The sequence below is a fragment of the Lichenostomus cassidix genome, chromosome 6, assembly GCF_008360975.1.
Source record: "Lichenostomus cassidix isolate B80296 chromosome 6, HeHo_3.0, whole genome shotgun sequence".
Lineage (NCBI taxonomy): Eukaryota > Metazoa > Chordata > Aves > Passeriformes > Meliphagidae > Lichenostomus > Lichenostomus cassidix.
This window is the reverse complement of record NC_139487.1, coordinates 7,238,536-7,264,913: the sequence shown is the minus strand read 5'-3', so window position 1 is coordinate 7,264,913 and position 26,378 is coordinate 7,238,536. Positions and strand designations below refer to the sequence as shown.

General features: G+C 35.4%; 1 protein-coding gene across 4 annotated transcripts in view; it reads left to right on the top strand.

Moving 5' to 3' along the window:
- Positions 1-26,378, top strand: part of ATRNL1 (attractin like 1) — a 431,564-nt gene that overhangs the window by 131,969 nt on the left and 273,217 nt on the right. For all 4 annotated transcript variants that reach the window (XM_085064762.1, XM_085064761.1, XM_085064764.1 and 1 more), the window contains exon 21: positions 23,087-23,139. In XM_085064762.1, the coding sequence (XP_084920888.1) occupies positions 23,087-23,139 (53 nt within the window). The remainder of the gene's footprint in view (positions 1-23,086; positions 23,140-26,378) is intronic.

Below are 26,378 nucleotides of genomic sequence, written 5' to 3'. Positions count from 1 at the left end.
AATCTTTGAGAAGTTTTATTATGTCTGGGCTTTTCCAAGAGGAAGCCTTCACCTGGTGATGTTTCTGTAGCTTTTGTCATCACCATGAAAGAACTGGGTTAAAACTGGACTTCCAAAGTTCTGTAATGAAGAACTACTAGTTGAAAAGAAAAAGAGGAAAAAAAACCCCATTATTTTTATTCTCATATTTCATGGTATATTTTATGTAGTTGCAAAAAGGATAAATTCAAGATTATAAAAGATATAGATCTAGAGTATTCTGGAATGAAAAAGTAATGTTTGGCTCGTTTCAGTTCTAATAAATATCCAGACCATTAATTTCTTAGACATACTTCTTCTGTAAAAGTGGAAGAAATACTGTTTTATTTATAAAAATATACCCTATTCATTTGGTAAAAATCTTCCCTGTATGTAAGCTTTAAATAGCTATTTAATAATGTAAGGATCTGTGCATAAAAAATAAGCACTTATTGATAGTGAGTTTTACATGAGAATAAGATTTAAAAATATCCTGCTGTATAATTTCCCTGCACAGAATGGTACAATTCCTCTTACCAGATGGAAAGGCAGGTAAAAATATACTGGGTTATGAGTCAAATTCACCATTCTATTGATATCACTGCAGCTTTATTTGCTGATGGCAGAGTAAATCTTTTCCCAATTGTTTCCACTCAGAGCTTCTCTTGCTGCTTTCCAGTAGGGGAAGAATTGGCAGCAACCCTATAATAAATTCACTTGATTTGCACCTCCTTTATCAGAGACACACACACAAACCCCCCAAAAACAAATAAAAAGGAATTCTTGTTGCTTGAAATTTAATAAAAACCCCCTTATTCTTTTTAGGAACTTTCTTTTCCTGATCAAGGGCAGAATTCATTTCATACTGGTTACTGTGGTGGTTGGTGGTTTTCTAAAGTGAAGTTAAAAAGTATAAAATTTAGTGGTTTAAAATACTACAGAAACAGCTACTTTTTTTTTTTTTTTTTTTTTCTGGTTTCAATACTTTTTTCCCCCTATCATTTGGTTGTACTCCACCATTAGTTTTATATATTTGGTTGTATTTGATATGAGATGTTTTCTACTTGTTCATGCTGAGTCCAGTCCTTGAGTTTTCACTTTAAGAGAAAGCTGTGACATGCTAATGCACGTTACTCCATTACCTGAGATGTTTTCAGAAGAATTACAGCAAAATCTGTCATTTAGATGTTGGTGGGTTTAGCAACTACCTCTCTTCTTATTTAACTGCCTGAAAAAATTTAGCTTGCCCTTATAAGGACAGGTTCATGCCCTCAGCTAGTTCTCAAAGAGCTGGATCATTAGGTTTCTAAGAGAACAATAAAATAAAACTCCTACTTCAACATTTATGAGTACATTTATGTTTTAAATGTAGTCATTTTCTGCTCTACATGTAGTGATTATTGTCAGATCTCTCAAGGATTTGAGATACTTTTTTTTCTTTTTAATTCATGTTTCTAGCATCAATCATTTTTTCTTAAATTGCAGCTTTCATTTAAACAATATGTCTAATATCAAAGCTGCAGAACATGACCCAAATGCACTCTAATGGCTTAAAACCCTCAGAAGGCACTTGAAACATTTGAGTTCTAAAATTTGAAAAAAAAGTGAAATATGGGTTTTGGCTGTATTGTATATCACTCTTGGCCTTTTTGTTGATTTTTTTTTGTTTGTTTTTCTACAGTGGGCTTCCTTTGTCTGCTTTGGTATATTCAGTGGATGATATATAAAGTTCATGAGGTTCTCTGGGATCTTTCGGAGTTGCAGGCTCTCTGTAAATTAAACTGCATTTTTTTTGTAAGAACTGTTACTTCCAAACATTACATTTTATTCAGGAAATTGCTGAATTTTGTAAAGATAGTGAAGAACTAGAGTCTGAATGTCATGTATCATTCCTAGAAGGCAGTGCTCTCAGAGAAGAAATGAGAATGAGGTTGTGACTAAGGGAGCAACTGCAAAACACCTTGCAGAGAGCTTTGTACACAGGGACTTCATTGTGTTCTGTTCCCATGAAATATGCCTTTGATCTTTCTGAGTTTAGTACTAATTGACTGGAAAATGAGTAACAGTTTGGGCATGAGAGTTCCTCTTTCATGAGAATAAAGTAATTTTGCTTTCAACTTCTAAGTTAGGATCTTCCATAATTGACTGTGTGCACAAATAAAAATGTCTTTAGTTTTGTCAGGTTCAAGAGAATAAAATCCTCTTACCACTGGGCTTCAGTTGTTTCTTAAAGTCATTAGTTCCTCTTCAGGCTACCTCAAAAAATGCAAACTTCAAAGCAAGACAGGTATTTTTAACAAATTTTCAAACACTCCTGCTTTTAAAATAAGAATGCAAACAGTGTCTCTTTCTCTTTATCCCATTGGTTTATGTTTGTATGCATGCTGGATATAGATTTAATTAAGTACCATCTTTTTGGTTTCCTACTTGAAAAACATATGGTGCTGGATTTTCTTTCAAAAGAAGTGAATCAAAACCCCTTGTTTTTAAAAATTGTTCCTCCAGTGCCATGGCAATTCAGTGATTTGCATTGGAATAATCTGCTTTGCTTCGTGCAGTTATATCAGTGAAGCAGTGGAAAAGGGCAAGCTGCCCAAGCCTTTCACAGATGCCATGCCAGTGAGACCTGTTTTGAATTCCAGTGCTCAGGATGCATTTGTTGTAAAGCAAACCTCTTTATAGAAAATGCTAGTAATTTTTGGCGCAAAGTGTTGCTATAATCTCAATTGTCAAGGGATGTACAGTTAAGGCAATGCTTCTACGTGCTATTTCTATTAGAATAGAATAGCACAGCTGAAAAGAATAGACAAGTTTGCATGTTCTTTAGGTCTGAAATAGACCCATAAAGATTCAAAGCTAAATATAAGCTGCAGACACTTATTCTGCCTTTAATTAGTTAGGTACTGAGTTTGGACTGAGATGAAATTAGGAGTGGGAGTGATGCTAGTGTTTACTCATACAGGAAAAGGAGAAAGAAGCATAGACTGCCCCATGGAAGAGTTACTGGGAGGAAGAGAGGGAGGGAGGTTATGACTGCCATAAAATTGCTTTATTATTGAGTCTGACTTTTTCTTACCCAGCAAAGTTGTAGCTTTAGTTTCTGTGCTTGTTTTTAGAAAGAAGGAGGGCAAAGGGCTTTGTGGATTGGGCTGGCTTCACATCTTGCCTAGGGCTAGCTTTAGAGCAGAATTGGACATATCTGCATAGCCAATGCTTTATCTTAGTCCCAGACAGGGTCAGAATAGGTTGCAAAGACTTACAATTTGAGGTGGTTGTTTTTAACTCCAGTTCAAGCTGTTGGGAATGACAGGGCTCTGCTGCATTGCATCTTTCAGGGTGCAATGAAGGCAGCTGGGAATGCTTCTGACCAGGAGTAGAACTCAGTAAGGAGTTAGGGATGCAGAGTAACATAAGTCACATAAGCCAGAAATCAGTATGAACAACTCTTCTTATAAAGCAGCAGCCCAGTGGGAGAGGTGTGTGCAGTTACACCATCTCCTGGCATTGCTTCTTTGAGAAATTGAAAAAGGAGAATTTCTTGTAAGACAGCCAATATAGTCTTTAGATTGCAGGAAAAGCTTGTGGGAGGCTGCTGGCAGTGGAGATCAGCTTCTTTCAACATATGGCTCTACCAGCCATTTGTATTTCCTGACCTGCATGAACCAAATACCCCCAATATCATAGTCTTTGCATTCTACCCAGATAGAATGGTGGGGTCTCCACAAAACATGAATACATCCAGTTTGATTATCGTGGTCACTACCTCTGTCAACCATTAATATAAATATTCTGTTCTCTCCTGTTGCTGGGGTTGGATTATAAACTCTCGTCGTTCATGGGAACCATAGTTAATCTTACAAATCAGAAATTGCTATGTATAGGATAGTGTCTGTGAATTACTCTGCAGGCAGGAGGGAAAAATAACAGATTTCCAGTGGAGTATGGTGTTGGTTGGCCCTTCCTACTGCTTTGGTTTAAGAGAAGTTGTTCACTTGATAGAAGGAAAAGAAAATAATTGATGGCTTTTCTGACTACTCATCCTGCTGTCATCAGAAAAATATTCTTCAGCTGAGTTGTGAGTGACAAAACCAGATATTTCAGGGAGTTCTTTTTAAAAGTTCTACTATATAGTGCTGTATTGTAACTGATTAAATTCAATGTATGCTGTGTTACAGTAACAACCCTCTACATCACTATTATTATTGCTGACTACTGCTACTGCAGGCAGCTTTGGACAATTAACTATGGAGCAGAAGGAAGGAAAGTGATATTTCCTTTGTGGAAGGGGAATATTTAAGGACATTTTTTTAAAAAAGAAAGATTTAAGAGTAAACACTCCTACAAAACTTTATGGAGGACAAAACCTTTTCAAGGTGAGCATCTTCCAGAAAACAAATGTTGCTACTACAGTTTTTTATGGACTCTGTATCTAGAACAAAGAATTTGACATATTTTAGTATTTTTGCCTTCAGGAAACACAAACACTGGTCAGCTTTAGTATAAGTAAACATTTGAGAAATCAATGGTCTCAGAGTGATTTTAATATATTGGTGTTTCTAAGGAGATCTTTAATAAAATATGAGATACAGATCATCCTTAAAAATGTTTTTAATCAAAATGTTATGTATCATTATTGGTCCTTTGTGCTGAAAAAGAGGAGGAAAACTAAAGAATTTCTGACATGCCCCCATCCCTGCTGATCACAGACCATATCAGCATCTTAGAGGCAGTTTGTCAGTCATAGGGAAAGGAGAGAAAGGAAATATCTGAAAGGAATGACTTACAGTATTATTGTTGTACCCTTAAGCAAAACCTTTTATGAAAAAAAAAAGAAAAGTTTTTGCTGTATAAAGCCATCAGTTTTCAGTTGTTTCATCGGCAAGCAGGTTCTTTTAATTAGTTTTCAATTTAGGGTAAGATCAATCAATCTCTGCTGATAGACTATTGGATTGCTACATCTGGAGATGTATGAATTGTTTCTGAACTTCTTTGTACAGTGTCCCCTTTCTCATGTGGCTTCTACCAAGCATAAAATAGATACTTAACCTTTTCTGGTGGAAGCACTTGAATATATTCTAGTAAAAAAAGGTACTGAAAATCTTTCCCTGAATCATTCATGGTACCATTGCATTGAGTATCTAGCAAGAATTTTCTGCAGTATTTCATTAGAGAGAAAGGAGAATTGGTTCATTTTCATTAACTGATTATCATCACAAATGAGGTTTGGCTGGCTGAAGTTTAGAGAGAGTGGAGTTATATTGTGAAGAGAATTATGATTTAGTTACAGACATTGATTTCAATACACAGAACTGCTATTTCATTATGTACTGCTAGACTTAAAATACTCTGCAATGAAAAGTCCATTTGTGAGCAAAACATGTAAAAAATGTTGTGGGCCACAGATATATTGAGTTTTGATACAGATAAGTGGTTTCTTCTCATTTGAAAGTGGTCTGTAAAAATGAGATGATTTCAAGGGAACCCCAGCTGTTTCTGCACATAGTAAATTTTGCATATTTATGTAAATTCTGACCTTTGTGACAGGGAAGATTCTATGGTGAGCTTATCAAATAGTACTGGATGTTCCCCAAAACTTACCTTCTCAATTTTTGTTGATTGTGCTTTTTTTACCTGTCTTTTTCTAAATCTGTATTTTCCTGAAATGACACCATTCACTGAGACACAAAGCATCAGTTCTCAGTAAATTATGAATACCACTTATTAGCACTTATGCCTTTTAAATTACTGAAAGTATTTTTTCTATTTTAATTTAAAGAAAAATCATTTCAGATAGAAATGAGTGATTATTTGACCTGATCTATATTTAATATGTTTGTATGTTATTAATATCCATCATTTTATATCAGAGATACTTGATTAAATGTAGTCAGAACTTTATTAAAATGGATTTTTTTGAAAGATATAAAATAACTTTGTAATTAAATCCAGTGGGAAGTATATATAGGAATTACTTCTGAATAGTTGTCTTTTGAATTATCAGGACTCTATACAAATAAAATAAAGCATTAGGATATTGCCTGTCAAAAGAACTATTTTCCTTATTATTTCACTATATGGAAAATTCAAAATATATATGGAATGGGAGGTGAGTTGGAATTTAACCAACACAATGTATGTTTCTTTACTGAGTTTAACTGATATAACGCAGTCCTCTTACACTCCAGGTTTTCCTGCTCTAGCTGGGCAAAGAGAGAAAGTGTTCAAGGAGAATTTACAATGAAAATAGTTTTTCAATAGAATCCCTATTAAGTTTGGCATTTAAAAAAAAATATCAGCTTGAATGATTTGAAGGTGATACTGATTTTATTGACAGCTAACTGAAAATGTTGGCTATTATGGAGTTGTTTTCTGTTGAAAACCAGGTTTGTAATACAACAGTGAGTGTCGAGTAGCTTTAAAATGGTTGTGCTGCTGTTGCTGCTTAATGCAGCCAATTGATCACATAATTTTGATGAGGACTGAGCAAAGGCTGAAGGAACTCTCTTTTAGTGTCTGCTATCAGAGCTGGTGCTGTCCAAGTTGGTACATTGTGGTGGATATAGTTTTTATTGTAAGGGAAAAGAGTTTTCTAAGGTAGATCCATCCAAAATATCCATGTTTTCCCTATTATCAGTGCAAAAGTTCAATGTATATAGTAATCAAAACATTTGATTCCTTTTAAAATTCTGAATTTAACAAGACAGATTTCTTGAATCTCAAATTCTTCTCAGTAGATCTACAATTCTTGTGACTTTTCAGAGCTCTTAAAAATCCCTTAATTATTCTCAGTTTTTAACTCTCAGATAAAATAACACCCATTGTGCAGTGTAGATCTGGGCTTATAATTCACATCTGATAGGCCATTAGTATGGTAATTAGTAATTGGTACAAGAGTTGTTGAAGTTGAAATAGACATCTGGTTTAATCAATGTGTCATTAAGGAAGTGCAAGTATAGAGGTAGCAATGGGAAAAGAAAATGCCAGTGTGAGCTCACAGCTCTCTCTGAGCTATCAACACGTAGCCAAGTTTGAAATTGAAATAGTGCCTCTTTCTCTTGCTTGATATGGATTGCTCAGTGCTCAACTTGCACAAAACACCACTCCCTGTTTTCATTTTAATATCTATTTTTAAACCTTTGCAAATAAGTAAAAGAAATGAAGCTACATTGTGATGAAAACCCTGCTGATAGATATATCCATCAACTTCAGCTTGTGATATTTATAAATTTTATTTACTAAGAAGGGGAAGAAAAGAACTTTTTATAGAGCAATAAGGAAAGGCTAGGTCAGGTGGGTACTAAAGACTCTATTTGATAGAAATCTCCTGGTGATGGAAAGATTGCTTTTCTTCTCCTCTTATGGTCTCTAATAGATGAAATATGCATCTTCCCACTGCCACTTTCATTTTCTGTTTTCTCTTTCAGTCAATTGCATACCTTTACATATAGATGAAAATTTAGAGGCAATAGTTATATTTCTGGTTTCAAAGTTAAGACATTTTGTTTCACATTGTTGCCAGTTATTAGTTTTAAATTGCTTCAGTCCTTGCCAAGAGTATTAGAAGTATGCCCATAGAAGATTAAAGCTATGCACAGACACACCTAAAAAATGTGTTTTGGAATTAAAACACGGCAGTGAGAAATGCATTAGTCCTCATTTCCTTTTCCATGAAGCTTCTGATAATTACGTAGACTATGCACATCAATTACACAGTGCTAAATTGTGCTAAAAGGAGGAGGAACCTGCCAAGAAACTTGCATTCTGCTGCAGCTGCATGTGCAGACATCTGGCAGTCAAGTAGATTTTCTTACATATTGAATCTTCTTTCCACCCCAACTCTATCTCTGCTTTTGCTGCAGAGGACTCCATGATCTCATGCTTTGCCACATCCCAGGTACAGGCAGTGCTAGAGAAGCTTTAATGTATTAATGATGGGTAACTGAAATGAAATACTAATTCCATTCTTGTACTTGGGTGGATAAAGGGACTGAAAGCAACATTTTGTAGTTGCTTAGAAAATTGTAGATCTGAGTTGTACTTTAACAACATAAGGAAAAATAGGAGGCTATGAAAACTATGCTGCTTTAGAAATCTCTTTGAGGTCCTATCCTTTAGTTGGTCACTGAAATCTAATGTGATCTAATCTCTACTGATATTCTTCCTTGCTGCAGCTTTATCTATTTTAAGAGGAATATTTGTTTCACTCCTGTTTAAAAACTGGGAGATGGACTACCTGGGATGATGAATTCTTCAGGCTGAACACATGTAAGCACAATGCATTATGACATGAAATAATGAAATAACGAATACTTGAAAAGTCAGTAAGTTATAATAAACACTATTGAAAAGTATCTATAATATTTTACCTCTTATAATGTAAACTCACAACATTTGACACAAAAAGTTATTTCTCCATCACATGCAAGGTATTTTCAGAGAATGATAACTGATAAGGCGAAAAGAAGTAACACAGGACCAATTCTGTCTGTACTCACCAGCTGAAAGATAAAAATATCTTAATATTAGAAATGTCCCCTTATTCTTTTCTTCTTTTGTACTGAATAATCACCCCTAGAAAGTAAAAAATATAAAATAAGCTGCACAACCTTTGCATGCTTTGAGCTTTCTATTTTTTTTCTTGTGGGTGTATTGAAAAGTAAGTGGTATTTATCTAGCTGGCTAGATAATGGGGCTGGGGAGTTTGATTACAAGGCCATAAATCAACCCAAGAACCTGATGATATCCTAAACTTCAGCAGTGAAGCCTGAGTGCCTTATTAGATTATCACTTCAGAAGGATTGACTTAAAGATTTAGTTCTTCATCTCTATCTATTATTTTCATATTACAAAAAAAAAAAAAAAAAAGAATAAAAAAAAGATTTTTTCAGCAGTTTAAGAAAAGAACAAAGTACTAGAAGGCAGAGTAAAAACTTATCTGGGAAAGCTGTTTTAAACAGTGTCAAGAGTCTGATATAGAATCAAAGCAAACTTATAATCACACTTGAAAATTTGATCTGCCCCAACGTTTTTTTTCTGTGTTGCACAGGGCAGTGATAAATTTAGGAATACTGGATTGCAGCAGGAGGCCAAAGGAGAGCAGCGAGATTGGTAAACCAATGGACAGAATGTGTCAAAAATGGCTCATTGTCCTGGAAGAAAAGATTTTGGGCTGCTCACAGAGAAGTGATAAGAATTAAAGGGTAAAGGAACAGTCAGATATGATGAAAGAGATTTAATAAATCAGATTTCATAAAGAAGACTTAAAAAAAAAAAATTGTCCTGGAAATGAGTTCTTACAAGATCCGTAAGGAGATAAGGGCAGCAATTACTTTCTACCAGATGCTACAAAATCTAATCTTGTTCTCGTTTAGGTCATTTTATCCTCTCTTACGTACAGTCTTGATTTAATCACAGATTTGGGCCCTGACTCAGATAAATATTTTAATACATGATAACACCTTGTTCCTTCACTTTAAGAGGGGATATTCCCTCAGTTTGGTGTGAATTGGAGAACATGGGGTTTACTTTTGCTTTCCCCTGCTCTTGGGGAGCTAATTGTAAATTTTCACGCATGGCATAGCAGCAAGAGTTTCACAAAACAAGTCACAAAGTTTTTTTCACTCCTGATACTTTGCTTCTCTTCACTCATTCATTTTCCTTCTCTTTTGTTTTTTTTTTGTTTTCTATACTTGGTAAAGCAATGGGTTTTCTTTTGAGGAAAGGTGAAGTTGAAGGTGACAAATGATGATTGTAAGAAATGAAAAATGTGTAAATCAATCTTGCATGTTGAACAGAAGGATTGCCTCCTTTATTTTTATAAATAAAAGAAGATGTAGTAGCACATATAAACAGATGAACAACTCCACTGCTGTTCAGTGTCAGCCACGTGTAGATTAAGTAACTCTGAGGTCTGTAAGTGGGAATTATGTAAATCCATTATTTGTGAAAGATATGCCTTTTTATTTCTTTTTTTTTTTTCTTTAAAACAATGCATTTTTTCACCTTTTTTTTTCTGTTTTATTTATACCATCTTGATGTGTATAAAATGAAATGCATTTCCACCCTGGTTTTAGGGTAGAAAAAGAATAAAACTTCATGACATTTTTGTTTTCTTAATGCTCTTGTCTTTTTCTTATTGCTGTTCATAAAACCTTTCCTGTGCCATTACTTTATTGCTTTTGGTTTTACATCTTCTATATTTTTGGAAAGTAGCTAAATATGTGATTTAATAAATGGTTTGACACTTGCCCTTCAGAAGCTTTAATTAGAGCTTCCTGTGCACTCAGTTTTGTAGAGTTTCATCAGCCTGTTTTTCATTGTCTACTCTATGTTCTTAGAATATTTCTAGGTGGTGAAAGTTCAGATAACATCACAGGCTGTTTTTAGACATCTTAGTTGTTATGCCATAGGATGTTGATTCTTTTAACTGGGATATTTGAACTCACATATACTCTATACGTGTCCTCAGCCTTTGACAATTTTTTCAAGCTTAGAATCTCTTGTCTCTTGTTCTTATTATGTTTGTATCAAATGAAATTTTCTGCTACAGATGTCATCTAAGTGCTAGCCAAATACAATGACTATTCAGCAAAGAGTAGTTCTTTCATTGGGAAAAGAAAAAATAAAATAAATAGTGACTAATATAGCTTTTTTATAAACATGATAGAAGTTCAAATTGAATTATTCCAGTTACATACAGGCCTATAAATGGAAAAGAAGCATTGAGTAGTACAACTCAAAGATTATTCTAATACATCTTCTTCTGTCATAGTGGATATATAGAGCTATATTCCAGATACAACCAGCTTTATGTATTCCAAAATAGTGTATCATGTTTGATATTCTGAATGCTCAATATACAGGAAATTGTCTTACATTCTATTAACACACTGTAATGATGGGTACAGGTAACATTTTGTATGAACATCATCTTCTGCAAATTGCAGTCATAGCTAGAATTTCGTACAAAAATCTGTTTTTGGTTCCAGAATGCAGGACTGATTGTACAAAATTTTCTTCTGTTATGGCAGTAGGTCATATGGTGCACATTTTGTTTTTCAAACAGAACATTTCACTGTAGTTCTTGTATGTTTCTCATGAGGAGTTTGTCAATTTGATATTTTGTCTTTTGAATGTCTCTTCATTCTTACAAATATGAATATTAAGAATAAACGAATTCAAGATTGCTTATGACACATTCTGCCATTTCAGAATTGATGTGGTGCTTAAGACACTTCTCCAAAGTCACTCCTGACATAGAGCTTCGAAATGGGAGAGTCATTTCAGTTATATTTTCTTTAAAAACAAAAATCCAGAAGGGAAACTTAGAATAATCATAGTGTGAATTATTTGGATTTTTTTTTTCCACTCTGATAGTCCCAAAAGAGGATTCACCTCAGGGTGTATCTCTCCACTGTGCTTTCAGTTGATTTCGCTCTCTTATTAATGGAAAATATAACAAGAACTTTCTTTTTCTGTCATGATGGACCTTTTCAGTCACCACAATTGTTTTTCAAGTGACATTAAAATATTTTGCATTTCTAAGTTATGGGTAATGCTACAAATCATAGCATTACTTCTGCATAAATTAGAAACCCAATCAGAAAACAAGTGAGAAAAAAGACCTTATGAACCGTGAAAACAACCAAGGATAAGATTGTATTTTAAATATTTTTTAAATCACTCTCATAATGCAGAATATGTATGTACACATAACTGACAAATATTTTAACTGAATCTCTCTCCTTAAATATTAATTTTGATATTATCTTTCATTTAAAAAATATTTCATCATATCAAAACCACTGGCTAAATTATTGGACAGAAGGAGTTTATTATTCTTTGACTTAACCAAAATGACTGGGGACAGATTTTCATGCTGGCACGCAGAACAAATTTAATTCAAAGTGAGATGAAAGGCGGTTAATGTAATTGTAGCCTATTATCCTATGCAGGCTTGAGTTAAGAAGCAAACCAACAGACAGTCAGAAAATGATGGATAGAAAATAGAAACGCTCAAGGCTGGTGAAATAGAGACTTGTGAAGGGATTATGCCCTAACTGTTCCCACACAATCTCTGTATCAGGAATATCCCACCTCTGCTGTGTGTTTGGATTACTAAACTGGATTTTTGTATGCCTCCTGCATTCTCTTTATTTCTCTTTGACGTCAGAAAAGGTCCTAGTTTAGTAAATTTCATGACTTTGTAATCACAAATTTTCCCCCCTTAATCTACCACCTTCATCAGTCCTATGGATGCTGTAAAGCATTCAGGTTTTTTTTTCTAAGCACTTTTTTATTATCACACAGAGTGATAGCAAAGTCGTTGGCCACATAAATAGTTTTTGATCCTAAGCATATTTTTGAGGCTCCTTGCTAGCAAAACACTGTTATTTTTTATTAGCATATTTAGTTAAAAAATAGCAAATAATAGGACAGTGTTCTGACAGATCATCTAGTTTTTATTATTCCATTTCATTCTTCAGTAGCAGAAATATTTTTGAATACATACAAATTTTTCACTGCAGGTTTTTAAAAATCGAAAGGACATGTCTTGGTCTCCTCAGAATATGTGTGCAAAAGTGCTAAGTTGTTCTTTGAAGCATGTTAATTGCAAAAATATTTCAATAGGTGTGTCACCCTTGGCATAACCCAGGAAGCAAAGAAAGCACATTCTTTCCTGTAAATAACTGGTCATACCTAGTGTAATACAGATGTCTCAGGTAAATCTAGCAATAATTAGTTCAAGCATCAAGTGTGATGCTTCCAAAATACAGGAGATCAATTACTGATCAGAAGTCCCACTAAAGCTGCTGTCTTATGGCCTCATTGCTGAGGGATTGAGTCTTTGAGGTACATGGGATGGAATGATAAAATAGCTTTTAGAGAGGGTGGGAGTTAGATTTCCCAGTCACTCCCAGCCAGAATGCAGGATTTTTCTCATCCGTTGTGAGTTGTATCACCACAGCAGCTAAATAATTTATTTTCTTTTCTCCTTCTGACATTGTTTAGGGTGAGATTTTGTGCATTTGAGAAATGCTGTATTCTGTGAATTGCCCTTTGGGAAGTCATTGGGATTACTTAAAGTCTCTGTTCAGTGCTGTACTCACACAGGAGCAAACCCTGCTTTCCATGGCAGTCGTGTGGAGCCTGCCCATCAAACCCCATAAAAACACAGTCTGAACAGATCAGGGCTGACAGAGCAAAACTCCTGTTATGAAATACTTCACAGTCCCCTACCATGAGACTATAGGATCATTTTTCAACTTTTTTTTCCTTTTACAGCCATTCCTTCTAAGTTTCTTCCTGAAGGGTCTGATAACTTTTCAAGGAGAGCTGGCTACCACTGGAATTTTTGTCAGATGCTGTATTGTTGCTGCAACACAAACAGTAACACTTATTTGCACTTGTTTTGCACTTCATAAAGCAGTATCAGTATCATCTCTGCTCCAGGAAATTCATGAGGTTGTGTGCTATAATGGCCTAAGGGAGATTTGGGCTCTTCATAGGCAAGAGGCCAGGGAAAAGCAGATGTGTGTATTTAACTCGATCCTTTCTCCAGCCACCCAGACACTTTTCTGTGTTCTACTCTTAATAGATATTTCTGTATCTCTTGGATTGGTATCTTTTTTTAATAAAGCCAAATAAAAGATGCTGCAGGTTAGATGGGGTTGATATCCTAGATATTAAAAAGGACTTACAGAAAGGCCACACATGCCTGTAATGGAACAATGGTAGGCAATAACATAGGAATTTGATAGATTGCCATGCAGGGGTGGGGTAAAGAAAGTTCTTTGATGCAGAGAAGAACTTACCAGAACAACATATTGGATAGATGTATAGAAATTGGAATGATCTGATGGACAAAAATATGGTATTAAAGACAAGCAGGTCAAGAATAAACTGCCATGCCTCCGTGTATGCTTTCTAATGTTTCTCTGAGAATTTCTGTTGATGCCATAGGAAACAAATATAGAAAGTAAATATTCTGGACATAGTTTCTGAATATCTCATCAGGAACACCTAAGGCATCTAGGAATAATGAAAGTTTCTTGAAAGTGTCATGTAGTAGCTAGAGTTTTGGCTTCCTAAGGGTAAGAATGATGGCTTACCAGTTGCAGTATATATTATACTTAAACATCTGTGATATTTGTGCTTCATGTTTCTATTGTAACTTGTCATTAGCTCTGCAGAAGTTATTGCAAGTAGAACAGTAATTCAGATAACGTGACCATTTTCTAAAATTCCTTAATACTGTATAGCTGACAGCCTAGAGAAAGCCATGACATTCTGATTTATTCATACCTTTGTCTTCCTTTTGCATTTTGTATTCTTGAACATCCATATATAAGCAGCATTTGACCATCACTGAGCTGTAATCTCCACTCCAAAATGTGTGATGTACTTTGCTTCTGAATCGTCATTTTTGTCTTGGCTTAGTCAGAATTTTGGAAATATTAATTGCCATATTGTGATAAATTGTAGTCTGAAATGACAAGAAAATGATCAAAGTTACCATATATAATTTGAAGCAGAAAAACAAAAAGTAACTTGCCTGTCTTTGTACCATTTTCTGGAAATTATAGTGTCTGTAAGACATCCTGAAATACATATTTCTGAAATTGCTTTTTCCTTAAATTGCCTCGAAATTACAGTCTTATATAAATAGTGATTTTGTTAAAAAAAACCCAACACAACAAAAACAAACAAAACCCATCCCAGAATCGTGAAAACAAAGTAAAATGAATGCAAGGAAGATCAAATGTAGACAGATGAGAACTCTAGAGCATTGAACTTTCTGCACTGAGATTGTAACTGAGTGTTCTTTGCAATGATTTCCCTCAGAGACTGACCATAGATTAGATCCAACAGTAATAAAATAGTCATATTATAAACCATAGATTAAATTCAACAATAATAAAAGAGCCATGTTATAATGCACATATTTTAAAAACAAGCCATAAACTGTTTAATAGTTAAATATACTTTCTGCAAATACACTTAGTAATAGTAAAATTTTACAATTCAGTAATGACTAATGAAAATGCAGTAAACCACTTGGGATTTAGTGTGTGTATATGTATTTCTTTTTCATGTGGTCTACTTGATGAAGCCATTTACAATGCATTTGCTCTGACTGTCAGGGCCTGTTAAAATATTTAATGTTGCTGAAGTGCTACCTCTCCTGCTCTTTTTGAGAAGTGGTTTCTAAATAAATAGATATATACAGTATTCAGTATGCAAACACTCTTGGAAAGTGCTAGAACATCATGAGCAGTGAATAGCTGATCACAGAATCACAGAATGGGTCAAGGCCATCCCAGAGCACGTGGCATAGGATTTTGTCCAGGTGGTTCTGGAATTTTTCCAGTGAGGGAGACTCCACAGCCTCTCTGGGCAGCCTGTGCCAGTGCACAGTGACTTAATATATTTATTTGACATGATATTTAAGATCCCTTCTGACCCAAACCATTCTGTGATGACTGCGGAATCCAAGGGGACAGAGGCAGATACTAACACTTAGCACATTTCATCAACATTTATCTTTTAAAAGAATGAAACCTATGTAAATTTCCTGAACTGTTCACTGATTTTTGTAAAGTAAAAATCTAGGAAAAGCTACATTTCAGTTTAATCACTAGTAAGTTTTCATGGTTATTTTACCATTGATTGTTATCTAATTCTCTCTGAAAGGAAAGAAGTAGTTGAGAAACCTATGGTAATACTTCTCAGAGTTGTGGTTCAATTCAGTATAAACATAGCCTCTTATTTTGAGCTATGGAATATTCTAATATTTACTTTCCACGGGCTGGAGTAACATCTGAAATGTTGCATAGAGGTCAGAATGTGAGAGAAGTAAGGTGTGTATTTCTCTTCCCTGACTTTGAAAGAGCAGTGACTGATAAGAGGGAAGTCTGCTTTTCCAAGTTCAACTTTTTGCATATATTCAAGTTTGTGCATCACTGACAAAACCATGGTCATTTGTAGAGAAAGTAGAGTGCCAGAGGTAAAGGGTAAGGCAGTGGACATGAGATTTTTCTTGTTCAGAGTGAGAAGCATCAAATCATTTGCATGTAAAATTCATTTGGTGTCTTATTCATTAAGATGAACAGAGAGGACTTTTTATCCAAATCATGGCTGTAAGAAGTCACTTTATCCTGTATAGAAGAAGTAAATAGAATCCTGAATTTATTAGAAAACTCGTATTTTATTTCTTTACCTTCTTTCTCCTAATTATATAATTATAAGTGACACCTGTTTGAAAGTTTATTTTGTTCTGGAGTGCAATGGATTTTATGATTTGAAATATAATTACTTCAAAGAGTGTGTAAAAACTCTAAAATATTTATATTTCTTGACCTTGGAGGGAAGGAGGATTTGAATAGCATGAGGGGTCTGGAAATGGAAAACTTGCTTAAGAAGTTAGAATGTTTTACATTTTTCTTTTGCTGAGACCAGCCTAGATTAAAAAAAAAAAATTTTGCTGCCCTAGGCCTTTTTCATGAATTATATGAGGAGGAGACAAATTAATCTACAGAAAAAACATTGTCTGAAGACATTGTTATATGCAGTTACAAGAAAAAAACAAATAAATCATTTCCCCACATTATTAAAAAGTTCTAACTGGAAACATAAATCCTGGTACCTCTTACCCTTTTAGGTTATCATTATCTTAAGAGGTAGGCTGATAATTCTTTATATCTGAAGTTACTCATGACTGGAAGGATCTTGGCAGTGTGAGAAGTGAAAGTGTCCAATTTTTACATTAGAAGCAAAGATCTGAGAGGTTCATTCACAAGCAGCAGTATTAATGGATAGCACTGGGACAATGTAGTACAGAATACAATGTCAATGGAGTCAGGAAGAAGCCCTTCATCTGTAAGAGGGATAAATTTGCATTTATAGGTTATGTTGGTGTATTTCACATATTTCACTTCAGCAAAATAAAGTTTATATCACAGGATAAAAATACAATAATAATTAATAATTAATCCTATTCTCTGAAAATCACAAAGCAGTCATTAACAATACGTATTTTTCATTAAATATGTTGTCTGAACTCAACTACTGCGTCTAAATCTTAGCACTTCTGTGGAAGGATGGTACTATTTTTGAATCTTTTAAACATGCTTGAACTCCCAAAACATGACACTGGCTGGTTTATTGTAACTGCTGGTTGTGAGGTCACTCACTTTCCCTGCTGCTGAGCATGTCTGCTGTGGGTGGTTAGGAGAATTGGTTGTTCTTTGGCATTTCTGTGTCAGAAGTACAGAAGCCAAGCAGGCCAAAGTCAAGTCTTAAGCCTTGACCACACCTAAGTGTGAATTGGAGTTTCAAGGATCTTGGGTTCTTGTTCTTGGGTTATTGCTTTCACCCATGAGTTCCCACTTTTGAGCTTAAAATCTGCAGCTTCTGTGGCATCACTTCGAAAATGTTATGAATTACAGCCAATTACGTGTATTGACTGTAGTTAAGCACATACCTCAGCTTTTATTCTCATTGCTGGAAATGTACTGTAAGAGTAGGATGTCTTGCATGACTTTCAAGAAGGGATTACCAACAGGCAGCATAAAACCCTGGGTGTGAATCTGAACTAACTGTTCATTAGCTGTCTCATAATTATCTGCAAAAGCTGCAGTCAATAGCATGGACTTCTTTTAATACTGAGGATGTAGTAATATATAGTAGTATGGAATAATTCTTCACAGTCCCATTTATGAGGCCACAGGACTTACCATGGGACTAGAGAAATCTTAGGTTTAGCCTTACAAGCACTGTTTGAACTTTAAGTTGCAAGGTGTCCCAAATAACCAGATTTTGTTGTGTTAAATAGTAATCCACTGTTCAAAACCCCCACAGCATCTTACCACTAGGGATGTAGAATCAAACCAGGAGCCTTTTGTGCAAGAGCAGGAGCTGGGAACAAAGGAATCACAAGCAGGAATCAGTGATGGAGGACAGCAGCATTAAGACCACTGGCTAGAAAGGGAACAGCAGGGGGAGAAAAGGCTAGGACAGAATTAAGCAGCAGTCCTGGAAGCTTTTTTTGACTCACCCAAAAGCTGGGGCAAATCATCACTTAGGGATACTCAGCTAAAGCAGACTGTTAGTCTTAATTTATCGGGAACCTCTTGTAGACACAAGGCTGGGAACCTGGGTGAAATCCCAGGCCTGTTTACGACCAGCTGTAGATCAGACAGGTGACAGCTCTTCCCCAGACACTGTGGAAGTGGTCTGTTAATTTGCAAGGACAAAATATGAGGTAAGGATCATAAATATCAATATTATATAGTATGCTATAGCTGTATAGTTGACAAGCTTTGGCCTGGGCCAGAACAAGGTAAAATTGTGTCAGCAGGGAACCAGTTGAATAAAATAATATTGTCAGTTAGAGTAGCCTTCCCTGAGAATTTGGTATTAAAAACAGACTCAGCTAAAGGGAAGTCCAGTTGTACTTAAGTTAGTTTTCCCCTGTTCCTCCTTTTTTGCTTCACTTTCAATTGAAAGATTTACCATATAGTGGCAACAGCACAACTGCAGAAAATTCTGCCTTCACCATCAAAGGTTAAATGAACTGTTATGGGAAGGTTTCCACATGATCAAATCACTTGTCTAGGAAGCTGTCGATCTGGGCTGGTGTTATATTGACAGTTTTCCTCAGATGAGAAGTCTGAAGGTATAACTTTCCTTAAGGGATGTACCAGTAAGAACAACATTTGGCATATATATATATACACACATATATATACATCTATATCTATATCTGTCTATATCTATGATTTCCCTGCTGTCAGTTCCTTAGCTTTCTTAAGTCTGCAAGATACAGAGCACAAGATCTTACACATTGCTAAGCTTCAACAAAAGGTTGTTTGTAAACTCTGTCTTACAAAGAAGCCTTTCATTCATTAAAAAAACCCCAATCTGGCAATCCTACTGTAAACATCTACTCATTTAAATACATTCATTGTATTTAAAGAGAAAGCAACAAATTGTCATTCGCTTGGTCAGAAACATGAGAAAAATTATTTTTTAATGCATTTGTCAATAACTTCTATTTTGAACTTCCAGAAAATCTGGAGAGATAAAAAGAAAGTGAAAGAAAATGGTCCAGTTTTGAAAGGATAATTGAGGGAGAGGTTGGGAAATAAGTGCTAATAGCAGGCCATCCAAAGGTCAGTGAGCTTGATGAATTGAATACTTTTGTATTGGAACAAACCATAGAACTTGTACGTAACCTAATAGGAGCCTTCCTCCATTTGTCCTTGTAAATGGGAGCTGTGTCTTTGGAGTCCTGCCAGAGTGGAGCTGCTCATTCATTATGACCACTTAAAGCAAATGATCATAGCCCTATGGCACATAAAATAATGAGTGTAGCTCCCATTTCTCAGATACGAGGCATATATTATGCTTCACATATGGTCAAATGTGTGCTGGCTTTTGGAAAAGGTACAGAAATTACTACAATGAGTAAAGCTCATAAGGAAACAATTCAGCAAATAGGAAATTTTGTAATTGGAACCATAATCAGTGACTAATGCAGAGCAATATGTATGCTAATAAAATAGGAGAGGATTAAAAGACAAAACTGAATTTAATCGGAACCCAGCATACATGCTTGTGTGAATAATTTCAGATATATTCTTAATCCTATTAGTTTCATTTTTTCCCTCCACTGAAAACCAAGTGTTTAAGTACTATCTTCCATTTAAATTAAAACAGGCTTCCGTAACTAGCAAGAACTCCACCTCATGTTATTCCTGAGATACATTATGGAAGTGTTCTGCATGAAAGGCCTGGCAACAAATGGCATAATAAACCAGCTGTTTTAATGAGATGGCATAAAAAGAGCACAGGTAACAGGTTAATCTCATGCCTCTTCAGTGACTAGAGTTCCTGTGTGCCTGCAGCACTGGATGGACCCAGCAGGGATTCTCCCTCTGTGCTGTCCAGGTCCTGTCCATGGAGAGATTCCTCCTCCCTCACATCTTTTGTCCTGGGCACAGGCAGAGCTGTGTGTCTCCTCCTGAAAAACTGGGAGGTTCTCTGGAATAACACCCACCAGTGCAAGCACAGGGCTCTCCAGGGCCAGTCACACATGCCTTGCCCAACATCACTCCCTCCCTGAGTACTTCCATGAGGCTCCCAACACAGCATCATATATATGAGATAATGTATCAAAATACTTTGCTGTGGTGTAATTTGCTGTTCTTTTTTTATTATGCATATTTTACCATTCCATCGTACATGATGCTGAAGGGGCTGTAAAATTGCATTGCCATTTTCTTTTCAAGATATTTGAAGGTCACTTCTGTAATTGTCAGGGAATTAGTAATTATTTGCATTTGAATGAATACTTATGAATACTTGTAGTTTGCAAAATATTTAGTACCTAGTAATTTTTGTATTAACCATTCTTTTGTATATTCTCATAAGTTGTGAAAAATGTGAGATATTAGATATTTATTAGGAGTTTATTGATATTTTTATTGTATTCACGTTTGGGTTTTTTCCTGTGATATAATTAGAAATAGAAACGCCAGAAAGGAATATGTGATGCTGGAAATCCCTGGGTTCTGGTACTTATTGATCCACAGAAGATGTTTGTGTCTGATTAGAAGGGAGCTGAATGGGGAAGGGAAGCTGTATGGAAATAGCTGTCTTTTCTCATTAAGATTTTGAAGATTAAAAAAAAAACCCAAGACTTTTAGTCTCAGGGTCAAAGCACCACAGGTGAGTGCTGTGACTGGGCAAGAGTTCACAGTGGCATTTGTTTATTTTCTCCCTATGGAAAATTGTACAGTTTACTGTTAATAGAACTTGTATCTTGTTCTCCTATGTCACACATAGGTCAGTGCCATTAGCAGTGAGCAGCAGGGGAAGTTTCTTGCTTTCATCCTCAGAATCTAAATAAAGATTTTTTTTTAAGTATTTTTTTTTATTCTGATATAAAACCCCAGCATATTGTGAATATTGCCTGTATTTAATATTCTATTTTGCATTTGAAGCAATTCAAGAGAAAAAATATTCTTCTTACAATAATCTCTATCATGTTATTATCATTTGCTACATGATATACTGTCTCATGTGGCAATCTTAAATACAAGAAAAGGGAATTCATTTAAACTCTTGATCTGAAAATGATCCTTTTCCCTTAGCTCTCTTTCAGAATTCCAAACCTAAAGACATTTTCAGACAAGAATATATTTTTATTGTTTCAGTAGCAAGCTGTTCTTTGAAGAATTTTGTTAGTGTTTTGTGATGCTTAGAAAAAAACGGTGTCAGGCAAAGCAATGTTATTATTTGAGAGATTTTCTTCCTTCCAAGAACATGCCAGAGAGTTACTTCAGGATCAGACTCATAAATTCTGTGAGAAGGACTGTAAGGCCAGAGTGTCTTTGTGAACAAAACCACAAATTGGGTTCTGCAGTTAGACTTGAAGGTTTTGTTTTCTTGGAGATTAATTATTAAAATTATTATATTAAAAAGGTGTTGAATTTCTGTATAGTTGACCCTATAAAGAGTTCTCATGCTCCTGTGGGATCAGGAGTGCTAAAGGGCAGAGTCCAGAACATCTTTTTACTACTTTTTCATTTTATTGCTGCTGCTGATTATTTTCTTTATGGTATTGTGACAAAGGGTCAAGGAGATTCTCTGCTTATTTTTAATAAAAACGAGTATGTTAGGAATCACCAGTTAGAAACTATTGATTAAACCTGCAGAAATACAAACATTAAAATATTTTAAAGTCTGAAACTTCTTAAATGATATGACATCCAAGTTAGAAGGTATTTTGAATATTACTCACAAATAAAATAACAGAAAAAATATCTCCAAATTAAGTTTGTTACAGTAAAGTAATGAAAAGGTAGTCCAAGATATTAAATGATTCAGATTACCTCTGGGAAAATATTTATATGAAATTTAATAGGCAGTGATTAGCTTTCTCTTTATTTTGTGAATCTTTCTGTATATTTGAGAAAAATCTATAATCTTGCTGGAGACTTTTGTGAAATAGCCAAGGAAACCTAAAGCAGATTAGTCATTTTCTATTAAGGTATTTGGCATTTTTAGGATAATGTTATATAACTGAATTCGATGACTGTGAATTTCTGTAGGATATTTAAATTCTCTGAAAATAGCTATATATCTTATCAATAAGAAAGCAATTTCTCCAGCCCTTACCATGTACACGTCTTGTCAGCAGCATCACTACATTGTATTCAGTTTAAATTTCACCTGCTGCCCTGGGTGGTCCATGAAGAGGAGCAATTGCCTCTGAGGTTCATGGAAGTTAAGCAACATCATGAGATGCTGCTGTGCTGCAGAGCACAGTATCCAATTCCTGGCTCCAGAGCCAGCTGCCATGGCCTGCTTGCAGCTGCACAGATGAGGAGAAGCCTCTCTAGGACAGACAGCTTAGCTCTGGATCCCCTCTGTGGTGCTGTGGAAATGTGATAATTATTTTATGCTTAGGCATGCTTTGGGAGTTTATGTTTGCTTTGGGTGTTTGGTTCTTTTTTTCCCCTGTTGTGATTATTGTGTTCTTTTTGTGTTCATTTGGAGAGTTAGTATTGTTTCAGGGCTGTGCATGTCAGAGGGGAACATCCTTGGGAGCACTTTCTGCAGTCAGTTATCCCTCTCATGGATGCTCAGCTGTTGACTTGGGGAGGACCAGATCAAAACCAGGAGAGGGAATAGCTCTGAGGGGACAGGGACAAGGAAATCCCGTGCTTGGGGTGGCTGCCTGGCTCTCCTTTGCTTGTTAGTGCAGAGAGAGCAGAAAGCCTTCCCTAAATCCTACAGCAGGCACTGACTTCAGGCAGGTGGCTGAAGTTCTTCATTCAAGAGCCTGGTCACTCTGGGTTTCTTATATAAGGACAGACAGGTGTCTCCAGGAAGTAGCACACCTTCATTAGAAACTGTATTAAATACTTTTTATTTGTATGTGTTTGTGTTGCTAGCACTGAAACTCATGTTATTTGAATAAATATTTTAGCTGTGATTTTATTAAAGCTATACTGTGTTTAATGGGATTGTTTGGTTTTTGTCTTTCTTTTTCCCCCTGCAGCTGTGACTCTGAAAATAGGTATCTTGGAAATCCACTTAGGGGAACATGCTACTGTGAGTACTTATATTCTTAATGCTACGTACTGAAATGTTGATTACATATTATATGATAATTTCATTTCCTTAGAAAGAAAAACAAAATAAGTTTCTGGAGATTTTCCAAAATTGAGCTCATTGATATTTTGACTAAAAAATAAAATGCCCCACTGGGCTTGTCTTACTTTGTCCACAAGAACACAAATTAAATTCTACTAAAAGTTGGTTCCTTACACCTAGCTTAGAGGGACTGACCAAGCCGTGGGGTTTTTCTTGGTATCTCATCACATGTGAATGAAGGGAATAGTAATTGTGTCAATGCTTTAAAGACAAAATTTGTGGTGGAGAAATGCAAATAGTATAAGCAGCACTATTCCCTGGGACATTCTGAGTGGTTTAGGCAGTCTGCCTCCCAGGGACATGAGACACAGCTGCTCTCCACAGTATCATAAAAGGAGGCTGCGTGTTGTCTCCATGTTCTTAATGTTGTAGAAAAGGTGCCTCTGGCAAATTGACTTTCAAGCATTGCAGTTTTGATAGTCTTAGTGAAGGACCTGAAGGGAAGAGAATGCTTATTACCCATGTGCAGAAATCCCTTAGTGAGCTGTGCCAATTTTACTATGCCAATATCAAGTTAAATAGTAATTTTAATCATCATAAAAACAGATGGGATGTTGGAGAACACCATTTTAACTTTTGTGACTTTTGCATGTACCTGCTCTGTGTCAGACAATTGGATCCATTTGTCTGTTGTTTCTAACATCATCCCTACTTCAAACTTGAATTTATGCATAAAGACATATGTCTGAACATACTTATAACATCTATTCTGATTTCTGGCCTTGTTTCTTAGCATTTCATTTTACAACATACACAAAAGCTTTGTTTTAGAGTCTCTTTAAGGCATCATTTACCTAATAAAGAAATGTGTATTTTCTCTGCTAATCTGTCTTTCCTACCATAAATGGTTTGCATCTGCAAGGTATGTTTTACAGAACAAAATATTACATTACTTACTATATTACAGATGTTGACATATCTCTAGGCCTAAAACATTTATTCCTCTTGCCAGCTATTAAAGAAAGTTGGTGTGGGTTGTTTTGATTTTTTTTCTCTCAGACAATGAAAGTTCAGATGTAATACTTTAAGCTGGAACACAAATTTTAAATGCTGTAGACCAACTTGAAAATGCTCCCTAAAACTCTGTCTGAAAGATACCCTTGATCAGTAAATTCAATTCCATTTTTTTTTCTTTGTTCTTGTTTTTTTGGGTTTTTTTAATGTAAGAGATGCTTCTTATTTTAAAACAGAAATAAAGAAATACTTTTTTTAGGTTTAAAGCAAGATAATGAGTACATGAGAAGTTCATACTTGGAAGACAATGCTATATAGACTACTTTGGATATGTGTGTCAACATTTGTTTTGTCCTTTAAAAATAAACGTTATTAAATTTAAGAGATTGAAAAGAAATGACAGTAATGAGATTTGTAGACCTCAGGCACCTCCATGAAAAACCTTATTTTTTTGCTATCATGTTTCAGGCTGGGTCTATAAATCATGTTGGAGACAAATTGTACTATATTCAAGATGCCCTTTCACCTTTAACTCACTACTGTTATTTGTCTTCTGTCAGATTTCAAAAATATTTTAAAGATCTTGTTGTTTTTGAAATGATAAATTTTCTTTTAATACTTCCAGTCATTTAAAGTATCATATACAAACAATTTTAAGAGTTATTTTATTTGTAGTAATAGGGAGCCTGCATTAATAAAAAATAATGGAATTCTATATTTCTTGTATTTGGTGGATGATGCATCATAATGTAAAATAATCTGTTAATTTGTAGGAAACTGACTGACCTAAGATTTCAGGGACAATTTCTTACCAGCACAGTCCATTTCCTGCTAAATCATGTATTAAAATATATCTACATCATGAAAAGATACTCCAATTTCTCATCTATATAAGGATTCTAGAATGTGGCCATACCATGTTTCAGTTTTGTACAAGACACGCATTTGGGTGGTATTTTTTTCTGTGCTTATTTCAGCCCTCATTAAGAAACTTTCTCTTTAGACACTTGTAAGGTCACTCGACTTTTCCTTGAAGTGAAGCCTCTGATATTTTTACAACACGTGAATATTATTGCTCAGGACGGGGGAAAATAAATTGTATATACTTATCAGCAGCATAAGACTGGGAGAAATAACAATTCTAGGCACATCTGTTCCTCCTACTTAGAATCAAAATCAGTGAATGCAGACAGTGATTTGCTGTATGGTTAGAATCTTCTTCAGGAAAGCTTTTAGTCACATGCTTGAGTTTAGCCATCTTCAAAATAACCAGTTTTAAGCACTTAAATTTTGCTTTTTTTCACTTGTGTAAATACTGCCCTAAATTGCAATGCTTCTGAATCTAAGCAAAACCTTAGGATTCAGTCCTGAGTGTCTGGATCACTTTTGTGTGATACTGCATGACCTCGATTTCTCTTCAGCAGCAGAATGTGGATAGAGGAATGCCTGTTGCCTTAGAGGAACTTTCTGCAGCTTGAGATATTGTGAATATTCACTGCCCTATAGAGGTTCAGCTGGTTTCATCTCCTCCAGCTCTCTGCCCAGCTTGTTCTTGCCTGTCATTGCCATCCTCAAACCTAGGAAGGGGAAACATTCTGGTGTTGGTGTAGGTACTGCTATTGACATTAACAAATTATTTAAGAGAGTAAATAGAGATTGCCATTGGGAGAGCACAGGGTCTTTTAGTCTCTTCCTTATTTGTTTCCTTTCATAGTGATGTAGGAGAGTAACAGAATATTAGTGCTGTACATGGATTGTGTTGTGATTGAAGAAGTGATCTGAACACAGATAAAAACACAGGAAGATTACAGATGGCCTGGCATGATGGAAAAGAATGAGATTTATACAGGAGGTAACATGCTGAAACATTGCAAGGACTTAATCTAAATACAGATGCTATGCCAAAAGGATAAACAGAGAGAGCAGCAAAGCCATCAAATCCCAGAGATCAGAGGAACAGTGCATTAAACATCAATTCCATTCTCATGTGGCATTTCCAAACATGGCAGCACTGGACAGGAGTAGTTTTTCTGCTTTAAATTACTGAAACTTAAAAGAAATAGGGTAAGAAGTGTGTAATGGGGCATGCAGTAGTGTATTATCCAGATTGTGTGAATATCATTGTATGTGGCTTTTAAAAATTATTTTAATTTCCTTCTTCATGACTGAATTATGTTACTGAA